Source organism: Pelophylax lessonae (genome assembly GCF_965119305.1).
Source record: "Pelophylax lessonae genome assembly, chromosome: 10".
Lineage (NCBI taxonomy): Eukaryota > Metazoa > Chordata > Amphibia > Anura > Ranidae > Pelophylax > Pelophylax lessonae.
This window is the reverse complement of record NC_138777.1, coordinates 10,667,865-10,686,055: the sequence shown is the minus strand read 5'-3', so window position 1 is coordinate 10,686,055 and position 18,191 is coordinate 10,667,865. Positions and strand designations below refer to the sequence as shown.

Sequence of the window (18,191 nt, the reverse complement as noted above, 5' to 3'; positions counted from 1 at the left end):
GTCTGCTTCACTGCAAGGTGTCACATGTGTGCTATAGTCAGCGATCCGAAATTCGTAATTTTATAATTTTGCAATTTAAAAAATAAATAAATAAATAATCATACCCTACATTCCAATCTCAGTTATTATGTCGTTTTGTGATATAAGACAATCATTTGTAATACATCGATATACTCACAGTCACACAATCATTAGTGATATAATGACCTACACACATTCACATAGTCATTGTGGTTTTCATTACACTACACACAATCAATTGCTATAAACCGATATACACACAGCAACACACTCATTAGTATTATATTGATATACATACAGTCACACAATTATCACAGATATATTGAAACACACAGTCATAAAATCATTATTAATATATTGATATACAAACAGTCTCACAATTATTAATACAATATACACATTTACACGATCAACAGTAATTGATATGCCCACACTTATACAATCATCGGTATTATATTAGTATACACAAAATCATACAATCATTGGTCATATATTGCTAAACGGAATGACACAATCATTGGTCATATATTTCTTCACACAATCACAAGTAATATATTGCTACACAGTCACACACTCATTAGTATTATATTGCTACACACATATATGCAATCATTGGTCAATGGTCACATATTGCTACACACAATTATACAATCACTGGTCAATGGTTACATATTGCTACACACATTTATACAATCATTGGTCAATGGTTACATATTGCTACACACAATTATACAATCATTGGTCAATGGTCATATATTGCTACACACATTCATACAATCATTGGTCAATGGTCATATATTGCTACACACATTTATAGAATCATTGGTCAAAGGTTACATATTGCTACACACACTTATACAGTCATTGGTCAACGGTCACATATTGCTACACACAATTATACAATCATTGGTCAAAGGTTACATATTGCTACACACAATTACACAATCATTGGTCAATGGTCATATATTGCTACACACATTTATACAATCATTGGTCAATGGTTACATATTGCTACACACACTTATACAATCATTGGTCAATGGTCATATATTGCTACACACATTTATTTAATCATTGGTCAATGGTCACATATTGCTACACACACTTATACAATCATTGGTCAATGGTCACATATTGCTACACACAATTATACAATCATTGATCAATGGTCATATATTGCTACACACAATTGTACAATCATTGGTCAATGGTCATATATTGCTACACACAATTATACAATCATTGGTCAATGGTTATATATTGCTACACACAATTATACAATCATTGATCAATGGTTATATATTGCTACACACAATTATACAATCATTGGCCAATGGTTATATATTGCTACACACAATTATACAATCATTGATCAATGGTTATATATTGCTACACACAATTATACAATCATTGGTCAATGATCACATATTGCTACACACAATTATACAATCATTGGTCAATGGTCATATATTTCATCATTAGGATTTTATTGCTACATATATTCATTAGTCATATATTTCTGTACACAATCATTAGTACTATATGGCTACATACACAATCATTAGTAATATGTGGCTACACACACTCCATTGTAATCTGTAGATGACATCGTGTTATTACACATACGAACTCAATAAACAAAGTTGTATTTCTTCAGTTGTTTAGTGTGCACTATTTTGCTTTTTTATTGGTAATTCATTATATATTTGTTTTCTTCTACAATATATTGTGGAATGGCTTACGATGACATGTGATGTTTAGGCTGTGTACAATGATGTGTTATTACACACATTGCAGTATAATGCCATCACACAAAGCTTTGCAGTCCAGTGTTGTGTTGCTGAGCAGGTTGATCTGCATTGTGCAATGCGGTGTGCAGGTACTGCAGTGCACACTTGGCTGTTCATCTATCAGAGGAAATCAGCCCTGTTATGAACTGTTTTATATTTGATACAGTTTTGTGTTGGTGTATACACATGCCTGCATTGTGTAATGTTTCAATATATACAAGGTCACCATTTACCGAAATCTTATGGATGGGTGCAGTGTCAGAGGGCTGCAGTGTGTAGAGGACATTTTTATATGAGGGCAGATGAGATGACACATATGGAGTGTCCCCAGCACACACTTGTAGTATTTTAGTTCAGTAGACAGACCAGGCTGCAGTGTATCTGAGTTGTGCTTTTAGGTACAATCAGTCTTATTACTATTGCAGTTATACAATACTGCAGTGTACAGCCACGTGGTATTAGAATGACACCATAGCCACAAATCTGTACAAACAAAAGTATTTACAACAGTTCCAAACTGCATTATACAATATTGTAAATGCACAGTATGATGATACAAGCAGCTATTCGCTATTGTACAGTATTGTATAGATTTCATTTATAGACGACAGCTCTGTACAGATTTGCAGCAATACAATTATTCTATGCTACACTGAATATGATTCCCCTTGTCGTAGCTTGTATAACCTTGTATTACAATTGTGTTATACATTGTATAACATTTATGTTTGATATATACAGGCAATGTGTAACCTTGTATTAATTAATACAGTTATTATATGCATCAGATAATATACTGCATTGTACAATATTACATACACTATACTACATTGTACAATATTACATACACTCAGACACTATACTACATTGTACAATATTATATACACTCAGACACTACTACATTGTACAATATTACATACAGATCCTATACTACATTGTACAATATTACATACAGACCCTATACTACATTGTACAATATTGCATACAGACCCTATACTACATTGTACAATATTACATACAGACCCTATACTACATTGTACAATATTACATACAGTCCCTATACTACATTGTACAATATTACATACACTTAGACACTATATTACATTGTACAATAATACATACACTCAGACACTGTACTACATTGTACAATATTACATACACTCAGACACTACTACATTGTACAATATTACATACACTCAGACACTATACTACATTGTACAATATTACATACACCCAGTCTCTATACTACATTGTACAATATTACATACACTTAGATACTATATTACATTGTACAATAATATATACACTCAGACACTGTACTACATTGTACAATATTACATACACTAAGACACTATTCTACATTGTACAATATTACATACACTAAGACACTATACTAAATTGTACAATATTACATACACTAAGACACTATTCTACATTGTACAATATTACATACACTCAGTAATACATTGTATAATATTACATACACTCAGACACTATACTACACTGTACAATATGACATACACTAAGATCCTATTCTACATCGTACAATATTACATACACTCAGTACTACATTGTATAATATTACATACATACACCAAGTCTCTATACTACATTGTACAATATTATATACACCCAGACACCATACTATATTGTATAATATTACATACATACAGACACTATACTACATTGTTCAATATTACATACACCCAGACTTTATACTACATTGTACAATATTACATACACTCAGACACTATACTACATTGTACAATATTACATACACTCAGACACTACTACATTGTATAATATTACATACACTCAGACACTATTCAACATAGCACAATATTACATACACTCAGTAATACATTGTATAATATTACATACATACACCCAGTCACTATACTACATTGTACAATATTACAAACACTTAGACAATATGGTACACTGTACATTATAAGACTAAGACAATACTGTACAGTTGTATATATAGCCAGACAATGTACTACACTTTGCAATCTTACACACATGTCAGACAATATACTACATTATACATCGTTATATACACTCAGAAAATATACGGCACGGAATAGTATTGCATACACTCAAACTACACTGTAAAATATTACATACAATTTGACAATGTATTGCAGTGTAGAATATTACATACAGTAGACAATCTACTGCAATGTAAATTTTATTTTACGTTTCCCTGCACTGCATCTCATACTCTCATTACACCACAATGCACATTATAACAAAAAATTAGACACTTTTATACAGTGTGCAATATTATACGACATTATACTGCATTTTTATTACACTCAGACAAGAGACCTCAATGTATATTACATACACCTAGATAAGACACCACGATGTACATTATTACATGCATACAGATAAGGGACCACAATGTATATTATTACATACACTCAGACAAGAGATCACAATGTACATTATTACATACATACAGATAAGGGACCACAATGTATATTATTACATACATACAAATAAGATATCACAATGTACATTATTACATACACTCAGACAAGAGACTACAATATACATTATTACATACATACAGATAAGAGACCACAATGTATATATTACATACACCTAGATAAGATACCACAATGTAACATTATTACATACACCTAGATAAGATACCACAATATACATTATTACATACACCTAGATAAGATACCACAATATACATTATTACATACACTCAGACAAGAGATCACAATGTACATTGTTACATACATACAGATAAGAGACCACAATGTATATATTACATACACCTAGATAAGATACCACAATGTAACATTATTACATACACTCAGACAACAAACTGCTTTAGCAGACACAATCACAATTTTTGTGAATTCCTCTTGCCATTGAGCACCTTTAGGCATTTCTGCTTTCTATATACATTTTACGACCTAAAAATAAATAAACACATAAAAAGTGAATAACATCATAACTAAAATAAAATAAAAAAATACCAAAATAATTACAGAATACTTCAACTCTTGAGCTGAATAATGTAAATGCAGGAAGCCCCAGAATTCGATCTCACAATATGCACACCACATAATCAATATACACACTATCAGTACAGAATATTGAGGGTAATAATTTTGGCATAATCTGGTAACATTATCTACCGGAATGCTGTTTTGCATTTCACAGTCCTGTGTAATTGATTATGATGCAGCCCTTTCGTCATATCATATTATGAACAAGAGAGATCGATATAAATGACGTCATATTTAAATAACATTTGAATTGCGTTTAATGCATTTTTTTTAATTCTGTACGGAAAAGTTGTGTACTGTTACACATAGCAACCCTGATATGTGTGTTTTAGTCTACATTATAAAAATATCGGAGTATTATGAATGAAGGGATTGCTGAGCCCCCTTTTTTCCCAGAGAACTCAGTGAATTGGAGTTTGATTGACAGCTGGCACCTGCAGAGTTTCTCTAAATGGTCCCTTTAAATGGTAATCCCCCTAACCCAACCAGAGCACCCTCCTGCCACCCACACACAGCACATCCCTGCTGTATTCTGTGCCCGGGCGAACCACAAGTCCCAGCAAACCCTGGTCTGTGAACAGAATTACTTCATTTCATTTACATTACTATCCATGACAAATAATTATATTGAATATTTAGCCAGGAAGTTGTACTGCAGATACATATAGATAAACACAGATCACACTGATAGATAACATGTCATGCATTTATGTTTAATCACTCAATCCAGGGTTTTTTTTTTTAAAAGATGATATTTCACTCTGGATCTTCTTAAAACGATTGGGAATCCCCCCCCCCCCCCAATCTAAATATATAGGAATGCAACACTGGATGAAAAGAGAAAATGAAGGAAACCTATAATAATATACAGAATAGGCATTGTGTGTTGGGTAATTGAGCGTTGCTAAAGTGTTGTATACATGTAATGAAGACACAGCGATTGTCAGAGACACAATTTTGGTGGAAACAAAACTGCTGAATAGTGCCCCAACATTGGTGTCTATGGGAGGAAAAGTACCCTATCAGTGGTGTCACTGGGAAGAATAGTGCCCCCTCATTGCTGCTAATGGGAGGAATACTTCCCCATCATTGATGTCAATGGGAGAAATAGTACCCCATCATTGGTGTCAGGAGAAGGAATAGTGCCCCAACATTGTTGTCAGGAGAAGGAATAGTGCCCCAACATTGGTGTCAGTGGGAGGAATAGTGCTCCATCATTGGTGTCAATGAGAGGAATAGTGTCCTATCATTGGTGTCAATGGGAAAAATAGTGCCCCATCATTGGTGCCAGTGGAAGGAATAGTGCTCCATCATTGGTGTCAGAGGGAGGAATAGCGCCCCATCATTGGTGCCAGTGGAAGGAATAGTTCTCCATCATTGGTGTCAATGAGAGGAATAGTGTCCTATCATTGGTGTCAATGGGAAAAATAGTGCCCCATCATTGGTGCCAGTGGAAGGAATAGTGCCCCAACATTGGTGTCAGTGGGAGGAATAGTGCTCCATCATTGGTGTCAATGAGAGGAATAGTGTCCCATCATTGGTGTCAATGGGAAAAATAGTGCCCCAGCATTGGTGCCAGTGGAAGGAATAGTGCCCCAACATTGGTGTCAGTGGAAGGAGTAGTGCCCCAACATTGGTGTAAATTGGAGAAGTAGTGCCCCATCATTAGTGCCAGTGGAAGGAATAGTGCCCCAAGATTGGTGTCAGTGGAAGGAGTAGTGCCCCAACATTGGTGTCAATGGGAGGAATAGTGCCCCATCATTGGTGTCAATAGAAGCAGTAGTGCCCCAACATTGGTGTCAACAGGAGGAAAAGTGCCCCATTAGTGGTGTCAATGGGGGGAATAGTGCCCCAGCATTGCTGTTAGTGGAAGGAGTAGTGCCCAAACATTGGTGTCAATGGGAGGAATAGCGCCCCAACATTCTTGTCAGTGGAAGGAATAGTGCCCCAACATTGGTGTCAATGGGAGGAATAGTCCCCCATCATTGATGTCAATGGAAAGAATAGTGCCCTAACATTGGTGTCAGTGGGAGGAAAAGTGCCCTTTAAGTGGTGTCAATGGGAGGAATAGTGCCCCATCAATGGTGTCAATAAGAGGAACGGTGCCCCATCATTGGTGTCAATAAGAGGAATAGTGCTCCATTATTGGTGTCAATGAGAGGAATAGCGCCCCAACATTGTTGTCAGTGGGAGGAATAGTGTCCCATCATTGGTGTCAGTGGGAGGATTAGTGCCCCATCATTGGTGTCAATAGGAAGAATAGTGCCCCATCATTGGTGTCAATGGGAGGAATAGTGCACCATCAGTGGTGTCTAAGGGAGGAATAGTGCCCCATCATTGGTGTCAATAGGAGGAATAGTGCCACATCATTGGTGTCAGTGGGAGGAATAGTGCCACATCATTGGTGTCATACTCTACACCAGGGTTTCTAAACCAGGGTCCCGTGGATCCCTAGGGTTCCTCCAGAGGTTGCTAGGGGTTCCTTGGGCAATGAGTAATGCTGATCTTTTTAGCTATCTGGAAGGAGGTAATACTTCACAATGACCACCAGTGTAAGTAGCATTCTACCCACTGACCATCACACTAATGTATCATGAGTTGTAGATATAGTGATTTTTATCAAGGGTTCCCTGAAACCTGAAAGTTATTTTTCAAGGGTTCCTCAGTGTTGTAAAGGTTGAGAAAGGCTGCTCTACACTATCAAAAGGTACTTAGAAGTGGAAGGGAACTCTGATAGGAGCAGATCTGGCAGACCCAAAGCACATTCAGAAGACATGCTTCTAATAGTCAATAGCTATTCATGACAGGTGCCTTACAGGACAACAGCTTCAAGCAGAGCCTAACAGTTGTGGAAGTCAGCAACTGTCACTTTCAGCTGTGAAGAGAAGACTTAGGGCTGCAGATGTGACAGATTTAGTGGCAGTAAGAAAGTTATTATGGAAATGGTAAAACAAGCAAATGAAGATTTCCCATGCCATGAGGAACCCCCACTTGTAGGCGATTGGCCAATAATTCAAAATAAATCAAGGTTCATCCTGCAACATTTTTGTATACTGTCAACCTGGCAAAACCTGCAAACAAAAACTTTCACACATGGAAGAGGAAATGGTGATGGTCTGGGGCTCTTTTGCTGGATTTAGAGATGGGTTAGATCAGTGTTTCTCAACTTTTTCTAAGTGAAGGCACCCTTTAAAATTATGGACAATCTCGAGTCACCCTCTAAAAATTATAGACAGTCTCGAGGCACCCTTTTCTAAAATGTAAAAAAATATTCTAATAGTTTTACTTAATGCAGCAACTTTCACACAAGTAGGACAGCAAAAGTTAGAGGTGATTTATTTTTCCAATGCAAAAAACATTTTAACACTGGTACTGACTAGTATGCCGGTGTTTCTCTTCTGACTCAGTTTTTCTCCATCCCTCAGCAAAGGTGACACAAGCGCTAATAGAGAGGGGCAGGAGAGGGTCAAACAAGGATGTTCCACAGATGTATCAGTTACAGGTTTGAGACCAGTGGTTGCCCGTCCATTAGGGACGCAGGGGCGCCGCCCCCCCATCCATGTGTCCGGCCACCTAATCTACATGCAGGGTGCTGGATGCATGGATTCCAATGGGGGAATTTTTTTTTTGAAGCACGTGATTAGAGGCTCTAATAGGCTTAAAAAAGGGTGGGCTCGGGGTGCAGAGCACTGCGCCCTGAGCCCACCCAGTTGTGTGACAATAGCGAATGAATATTCATTATTGCCACACGGATTCTCCTCCTGGCCAATCAGGAAGCTGGTCCTGAGACCCATTTTCTGATAGGCTGAAAGGAGAAGCAATCCTATTGGTGAAGGAGGAGGAGGGAGGAGACACAGGGGAAACCTGACCAACGAAGGGGGACACGGAGGAGACTGAGGGGGAAGCCGCCGCTGCCTCCACATGTCAGTCCAGGGGCAGCACAGGGTGAGTGAGCCGACGATCGGGGGGGTATGGTGTGCGGTGCCGGCCTCTGGCTGGTGCTCGGTAATCCGGGGGGCGGCAAACCAATGCAGTCGGTCGGTTGGCAGGTAGGCAGGCAGGCAGGCAACACATTCCCCCCCTCCCCTGTATGGCCTGCCTCCTTACCTCCTCCTTCCTCCTGCCCAAGACGGGGAGTGCTGGATGGCTGAGCCGCTGTGCTTCTCCTCCAGCTGTGTGTCTTCTGCCTGTTCCTGGCCAGTCAGATCACCTCTCCTTTTGCCCTCACAACGCTCTTCCTGATTGGCTGGGAGGAGAGTCAGTGTGACAATAGCGAATATTCATTCGCTATTGCCATACAATTGGGTGGGGCTAAGGGCACAGTGCTCGGCACACCAAGCCCACCTTTTTTTGAAGCCTATTAGAGCCTCTGGCTCTAATCACATGCTTCAAAAACAAAAAATCCCTTATTGGAATCCATGCATCCGGTGCACCTGCATGTAGATTAGGAGGCCGGAAGCATGGATAGGGGGTTCGGTGCCCCTGCACCCCCAATGGACGGGTTGCCACTGCCCAGATGGATTCCAAAAGGGGGATCGGCAATGCCAATAGTAGGCTCTGGTATGTGACTAAGGTTTTGTAGAATGTTCAGTTCAAGGATATTGGGCCAATATCATCCAAATACAGTAACCTCTCAATCACACCGTATTTCCCAGGGCTTGCAGACAACAAGATATGTAAAATAGATAAGCTGGTTATGTGGGTCAGACACTGATGACAGAGTCGGTGTCCAGCAGTCACTGAATGGTAAGTTACTACAATAACCTACAACTGTTAATGAAATAGCCAGATATCAATCCAGGTAAGTATCTGATTAGCCAACTAGATGTACAAACGTTTAGCTACGTAATCCCCAAGGGTATAGGTACCAAATGCAGCCACCACATCTAATGATTGGTTTTAATTGGGTTTATTGCCACTTTAATATAGCAACTATTAAATGATGGTAAACACAACAACACTTTTTAACCAAAATGTAGCTATTACCTAATATCTTCACATCATCACACATAACAACCACATCATATTTATGGAATAGTACTTTCTTGTCAACTCAGCTATTTTTTTTTTTTTTTTAATTCAAGCTTTAATTAGTTCTCTCTGTTTGCCAGCAAACACACATTAATATGTGATCATTTCGCCATTTCCATTGATCATCATGGTTTCCATTACCATAGACTTTGTAAGGACAATTTTGGCAATTGCTCCACAATGTTTTGGGCACAAGTATTTATGTATTTTTCATTTAAATGCAATACTGTGGAAATATGTTAAAATGCATAACAGGATTTAAGTTAACCTCTCTGAAACCCGTGTTATGGAAACTAAAAATAGAATGACAAAAATACGTAAGCAAAGGTCACTAGTTAGAATAAAGTCAGTGAAGTGCCTCCCTAAATGTGCCACATCCCTAAAAGATAAACCATGAACAAAATTCCCCTTGGGGGTGGGACTTTGAAGGCACTAAGTACTAAATAATGTGAATAAAAATCAGTTTTATTTAAATTAGCATAAAAACACCAATGCTATATGGACATGGTTGAACATGGAATACATATACAGTCAGGCCCATAAATATTGGGACATGGACACAATTCTAATCTTTTTGGCTCTATACACCACCACAATGGATTTGAAATGAAACAAACAAGATGTGCTATAACTGCAGACTTTCAGCTTTAATTTGAGGGAATTTACATCCAAATCAGGTGAACGGTGTAGGAATTACAACAGTTTGTATATGTGCCTCCCACTGTTTAGGGGACCAAAATTAATGGGACAGATTAACAATCTTAAATCAAACTTTCACTTTTTAATACTTGGTTGCAAATCCTTTGCAGTCAATTACAGCCTGAAGTCTGGAATGCATAGACATCACCAGACGCTGGGTTTCATCCCCGGTGATGCTCTGCCAGGCCTCTACTGCAACTGTCTTCAGTTCCTGCTTGTTCTTGGGGCATTTTCCCTTCAGTTTTGTCTTTAGCAAGTGAAACGCATGCTCAATCAGATTCAGGTCAGGTGATTGACTTGGCCATTGCATAACATTCCACTTCTTTCCCTTAAAAAACTCTTTGGTTGCTTTTGCAGTATGCTTCGGGTGATTGTCCATCTGCACTGTGAAGCGCCATCCAATGAGTTCTGAAGCATTTGGCTGAATATGAGCAGATGATATTGCCCGAAACACTTCAGAATTCATCCTGCTGCTTTTGTCAGAGAGAACCAGTTCCATTGGCAGCCATACATGCCCACGCCATGACACTACCACCACCATGCTTCACTGATGAGGTGGTATGCTTTGGATCATGAGCAGTTCCTTTCCTTCTCCATACTCTTCTCTTCCCATCAGTTCCAGAACTGTGAAGGCTTTTTTAGATGTTGTTTGGCAAACTCTAATCTGGCCTTCCTGTTTTTGAGGCTCACCAATGGTTTACATCTTGTGGTGAACCCTCTGTATTCACTCTGGTGAAGTCTTCTCTTGATTGTTGACTTTGACACACATACACCTACCTCCTGGAGAGTGATCCTGATCTGGCCAACTGTTGTGAAGGGAGTTTTCTTCACCAGGGAAATAATTCTTTGGTCATCCGCCACAGTTGTTTTCCGTGGTCTTTTGGTGTTCCTGAGCTCACCGGTGCTTTCTTTCTTTTTAAGGATGTTCCAAACAGTTGATTTGGCCACACCTAATGTTTTTGCCATCTCTCTGATGGGTTTGTTTTGTTTTTGTCAGCCTAATGATGGCTTGCTTCACTGATAGTGACAGCTCCTTGGATCTCATATTGAGAGTTGAAAGCAACAGATTCCAAATGCAAATAGCACGCTTGAAATTAACTCTGGACCTTTTATCTGCTCCTTGTAAATGGAATAATGAGGGAATAACACACACCTGGCCATGGAACAGCTGAGCAGCCAATTGTCCCATTACTTTTGGTCCCTTTAAAAAGTGGGAGGCACATATACAAACTGTTGTAATTCCTACACCGTTCACCTGATTTGGATGTAAATACCCTCAAATTAAAGCTGAAAGTCTGCAGTTATAGCACATCTTGTTTGTTTCATTTCACATCCATTGTGGTGGTGTATAGAGCCAAAAGGATTAGAATTGTGTCTATGTCACAATATTTATGGACCTGACTGTACATATTACACCATTATAGGTGAAAAAGGATTGACGTCCTCCAGCCGACGCGTTTCGGGGCTTTCACAGCTCCTTCTTCAGGGGTGTGGTTGGCATCAACCTTGAAGATTCCATTGGTGTATACAGCATTGCCATGTCAGCATAAAAAAAGATCTCATGAGAGCTGCCACTTCGTCTTTTTAAACCTCAGGAGAAACAGGTCACATTATATGCTCACTGATACTGAAACCGGTCTGTCAGGCATTAGTAGCCAAGAATCACACTGGTCAGGCTAAGTATTGCTTACTAACCATACCTACCTTACAGCCTTGTACAGGGCTGCCATCAGGGGGGGGACAGCCCATGCACATGTAGGGGGCCTGGGCATCCCAAGGGGCCCAGCTGCCCAGGCAAAACCAATCAGATTGAGTTGTTGCTGCTGTAGTAACTAGCAATTGCTAAAGCAGGACGGCCGCAGAGTAAGCCTATGCAGCCAAAGGGATGTCTCTTTGTTGGATTGGGTTGTCTCTTTGCTGAATTTATGAGGCCATCTCTTTGCTGGATTGGTCTGTCTCTTTTCTGAATATATAAGGCCATCTCTTTGCTTGATTGGGATGTCTCTTTGCTGGATTGGGCTGTCTCTTTGCTGAATATATGAGGCCATCTCTTTGCTTGATTGGTATATCTCTTTGCTGGATTGGGCTGTCTCTTTGCTGAATGTATGAATCCATCTCTTTGCTAGGTTGGTCTGTCTCTTTTCTGAATATATGAGGCATTCTCTTTGCTTGATTGGAATGTCTCTTTGCTGAATGTATGGATCCATCTCTGCTGGATTGGCCTGTCTCTTTTCTGAATATATTAGGCCATCTCTTTGCTGGATTGGGTTGTCTCTTTGCTGAATATATGAATCTATCTCTTTGCTGGATTGGTCTGTCTCTTTTCTGAATATATGAGGCATTCTCTTTGCTTGATTGGGCTGTCTCTTTGCTGAATATATGAGGCTATCTCTTTCCTGGATTGGGATGTCTTTTTGTTGGATTGGGCTTTCTCTTTTCTGAATATATGAGGCCATCTCTTTGCTGGATTGGTCTGTCTCTTTTCTGAATATATGATGCCATCTCTTTGCTGGATTGGGATGTCTTTTTGCTGGATTGGGATGTCTCTTTGCTGAATATATGGAGATGTCTCTTTGCTGGTTTGGATTCATTTTCATATATTAAGTTGTAAAAAATTTTTAAAATAAAAGTGGGTGCACTGAAGGACTCGGTGGGATGGCTAGTGGGCGGATTTGGTGGGATTGTTGATTGTCAGGCCCAGAGGGGCCCAGGCCTAAAGCTGTGTAAGGGGCCGCAACATTTCTGATGGCTGCCCTGGCCTTGTATATACGTTGGGTACTGATCATATCCTTAGGTGAAGTGGCAGCTCTCCTGAGATCTTGTTTTTAAATGCTGACATGGCAATGCTGTATACACCAATGGAATCTATAAGGGTGATGCCAGCCACACCCCCGAAGAAGGAGCTGTGAAAACCCAGAAACGCGTCGGTTGGAGGACATCAATCCTTTTTCGCCTATTAATATTGGTGTAATATGTATATGTATTCCAGGTTCAGCCATGTCCATATAGCATTGGTGTTTTTATGCTAATTTAAATAAAACTGATTTTTATTCACATTATTTAGTACTTAGTGCCTTCAAAGTCCCACCCCCAAGGGGAATTTTGTTCATGGTTTAAGCAAAGGTCACCTTCATTTAAAACCCTATGGAAAAACATGGCGGCCGAAGTTATGTGAAAACCTTGACTTTGATTGCAAATGTCTATGTTAGCCCCACCCCTTACTACTTCCTTATTTTCTCTTCTGGTAAATGAATCACTCATCACATTAACCACTTCAGCCTCGGAAGATTTACCCCCCTTCCTGACCAGACCATTTTTTGCGATACGGCACTGCGTTAATTTAACCACTTACCGACCGCCCAACGACTATTTAAGCCGGCCGTTTAAACCTAAATACCGGTGTTATGGCAGCAGATAGCTGCCATAACCCTGGTATTTTTTTAAACGGCGCGTGGTCAGCTTTCCGTTAAGGGTGGTCCCAGCAGCGGATTCGCCATGGGATCACCCTTCCGGGGCTGCGGAAGACGTGCCCCCCCCCTACCAGTCCTTTTCCCCGCTTAACGCACCCGCCGGCAGTGGGGAAAACGATCCGGTCACTGACAGGATGTCGAATGAGGGCAAGCTTGCTATGAGCGAGTTTGGGGTGGAGGAACTTGACTGGCCTGCACAGAGTCCTGACCTCAGCCTGATAGAACATCTTTGGGATGAATTAGAATGGAGACTGCGAGCCAGGCCATCTCGTCCAAAATCAGTGGCTGACCTCACAAATGTGCTTCTGGAAGAACGGTTAAACATTCCCATAGATACACCTCTAAACCTTGTGGACAGCCTTCCCAGAAGAGTTGAAGCTGTTATAGCTGCAATGGGTGGGCCAACTCAATATTGAACCCTACGGACTAAGGCTGGCCATACACTATACAATTTTCTTATTCAATTTCCTTTAGATTTACCTTAAACTATGTAGTGCAAGGGCCTGCCTGATTGCATACAAATTGAAAGTGTTTAGGTTTGACCCTACATTACATGGTTTTGGTAAATCTAAAGGAAAGTTGATCAAGAAAATTGTATAGTGTATGGCCAGCCTAAGACTGGGATGCCATTAAGGTTCATGTGTGTGTAAAGGCAGGCGTCCCAATACTTTTGACAATATAGTTTACTTTGGTCCTAATTGATGTATTGGAAAATAAATGTACAGATAATATCCTAATAGGGTGTGTAGACGATAGGTAGGCTGTTCTGGCCTGTTGATCTTTACATTATGTGAGTAGCCATTTGGCTGACATTTTTATTAAATTCCCCTTTCTAATTTTACATGCTACATTTAGTTTGGCGCCCCCTGCTGTCCTTCATTTGTCCTTCATTCAGGTTGTTCTTGTGATATAAGGAACTGGAAGAGTGGCCTCACATTGTCAAAATGGTGTTTGAGTGTAAAAATCGGAGAGCCACACCAAAATTTGGAGTCTAAAATTAAGTTTTATTCCAAAACTATAGCAGAGGAAACATCCAACATTTTATCGGGGCTAAAACATAAATGTAAAATATAAAATCATTGAACTAAATTTGGTGCACCAAAATGAAAATTCTGGTGCCGAAACCGAATTCAGGATGCACTTGGCCGAAAACTGAAACCGAAACCAAAATGGAGAGTTTTTCAAATTTTTTTAAATTTAAATAATGTCGCTGGCGTTTTTGCATTGAAGTCAAAGGGATGTGATTTTACAATAAAGTCAATAGGGGGCGTTTTTGAAGTTAAAGTGGAGTTCCACCCTATTTTTATACTTACCTCCATCTTCTCGCTCCGGGTCACCTGAAAAAGAAATGGATAATCGCATATTTTTTTTTTTTTACTTACCTCGTAGCGAAGAAAATATACTTACCTTACTTCCTTCTTCCTCCTTCCTCGGCCGCGGCCCGTCGTCACTTCCTGGCTCTGCAATGATTCCTGGGAGCTGGACGTCATAGCTCCCAGGAATCATTGCGCCTGCACCGGCCCCGACGTCAGTTCCGGGTCGCGCGCGTCATCCCCTTCTAAACAGCTTCTGGGCATGCCCAGAAGCTGTGGAGGGGTGACGCGCGCGACCCGGAAGTGACGTCGGGGCCGGCGCAGAGCATCGTGGGACCACAGAAGGCGGAAGAAGACGCCGAAGAGGACGCGCTGGCTTCAAGCTGCCCACATCTGAGATGGCAGCGCTGGACAAGACGTTTGCAAGGTAAGTATTTCGTCTTGCAGGTAAGTGCAACCCGGGACAGATCAGAGGCTAGCCATTGTGGAATGCACTAGCCCTGACTGTCCCGGGGGTATTAAAAAAAAAAAAAAAAAATCCAGGGTGGAACTCCGCTTTAATGGGACACGATTTTGCATTGAATTCAATGGGATGCAAATTTGCATTGCAGTCAATAGGATTTGCTTTTGCATTGATGTCAATGGGACATGATTTTGCATTGAAGTCAATGGGAGATGTTTTTTGCATTGAAGTCAATAGGAGGCAATTTTGCTTTGAAGTCAATAGGAGGTATTTTTGCATTGAAGTCAATAGGGGGCATTTTTGCATTGAAGTCAATAGATACGATTTTGTATTGAAGTAAATAAGAAACAATTTTGTATTGAAGTCAATGCGACGCAATTTTGCATTGAAGTCAATGGGCACACAATTTTGCATTGAAGTCAATAAGAAACAATTTTGTATTGAAGTCAATGGGACGCAATTTTGAATTGAAGTCAATGGGCACACAATTTTGCATTGAATTCAATAGGGGGCATTTTTGCATTGATGGTAACGGGACACGATTTTGCATTGAAGTCAATGGGATGCAATTTTGCATTGAAGTCAAAAGGGGGCATTTTTGCATTGAAGGCAATGGGACACGATTTTGCATTGAATTCAATATGATGCGTTTTTGCATTAAAGTCAATGGGGATAAATGGCAGCAACGTCTGACTCAGCACAGCAAAGCAAAAAACTAACACAAGGTGTATCAGCAGAAGATGGACTTAAGTACCCTGCCAGCAGCCAGCACCAGGTGGAGACTGATTACTGGGTTCTGCTGGCTGCTGGGAGACACCTGCTGGTAGACACTGGAACTACAACTTTCCACTCTTGGAATCACAGTGCACCCAGCAGGTGACCCAGGTCCTGACATAGCACCAACCTGCATGTAGACACTGGAACTACAACTTTCCAATCTGGGAATCACAGTGCCCCCAGCAGGTGACCCAGGTCCTGACAGTGCACCAACCTGCATGTAGACACTGCAACTACAACTTTCCACTCTGGTAATCACAGTGCCCCCAGCAGGTGACCCAGGTCCTCACAGTGCACCAACCTGCATGTAGACACTGGAACTACAACTTTCCACTCTGGGAATCACAGTGTCCCCAGCAGGTGACCCAGGTCCTGACATAGCACCAACCTGCATGTAGACACTGGAACTACAACTTTCCACTCTGGGAATCACAGTGTCCCCAGCAGGTGACCCAGGTCCTGACAGTGCCCCAATCTGCATGAAGGTACTCATATGGAGCGGGCCATGAGCTATAATAAGCACACCTGCACGTCTCCAGGAACATCAGTGTACTCAACCTTCCTGGCCATGGGACTGTGGTTTGAACACAAACTCACACTATAGCACAAAATGTCGCATAAAATAAGTACATCTGTCTTTAGCATTGGTCCTCAATGGAATGCTTGAATTTAATATTGGTGCGCTAACGCTTTGTTTGTCTCCTCAGGTGCTTTCCTCATCCCATACCTGCTCATGCTGGCACTGGCGGGGGTCCCCATCTTCTTATTGGAAGTGTCTCTGGGGCAGTTTGCCAGTCAGGGTCCTATCTCTGTGTGGAAAGCCATCCCAGCCTTTCAAGGTAACTCTCTCTGCTCAATGCGCAGTATGAATATTGTTATATTGGATTCTTTGTGCTCTCATCTGGAATGGTTGACGCTCTGGAGACCGCTCTAATGTTTTAGGAAGCTCAGAAATCCAGGATTCTTGAAAGCTCCACAATCAGATTTTTTTTCCTTAATAGCAAACAGAGGATAACAATCAGCCGGGTCTGACGCATTTCAGCCAATGCTGGCCTTAGGGCAGAAACGCGTCAACCTTTGTAAAATTTGGGAGTGCAGCTTTCTGTGCTTCTATTGTGTTGCAATCAGGAGAAAGCATGGCCGTGTGCAGGTGATGCTTATCTTATTTTTAAATATATGGAGAGCTGACCATGGGACTTGAACTGCTCTGTAATTTATTACCTTCACCGAACAACATTGTTTGATTTACAATATTGGTTGTTTTTTTATGGGAATGCTAAAGATTTCTGACTTTCTTCTACTTGACTTCTGACTTTTACATCTTCCATATCACATACAGTGTATTAAAATAGGTACAACCCGTGTGTTCCTCTAATAATCCAGATCAGGGATTCCCAAACTACGGCCCTGCAGCTGTTGCAGAACTACACATCCCATGATGCATTGTAAAACTTTGACATTCACAGACATGGCTAGGCATGATGGGAATTGTAGTTCCTGAAAAACTGGAGGGCTATAGTTTGTGAATCCCTGATCCAGATCATACATGGAATACCCAAAACCATCAAATCAATATAATCCAAATATAAATTGTG

General features: G+C 40.5%; 1 protein-coding gene across 1 annotated transcript in view; it reads left to right on the top strand.

Moving 5' to 3' along the window:
* The window catches only part of SLC6A5 (solute carrier family 6 member 5), a 134,013-nt gene that overhangs the window by 3,694 nt on the left and 112,128 nt on the right, over positions 1-18,191 (top strand). Inside the window, exon 4 of the mRNA XM_082270282.1 lies at positions 17,304-17,435. Within this exon, the coding sequence (XP_082126408.1) occupies positions 17,304-17,435 (132 nt within the window). The remainder of the gene's footprint in view (positions 1-17,303; positions 17,436-18,191) is intronic.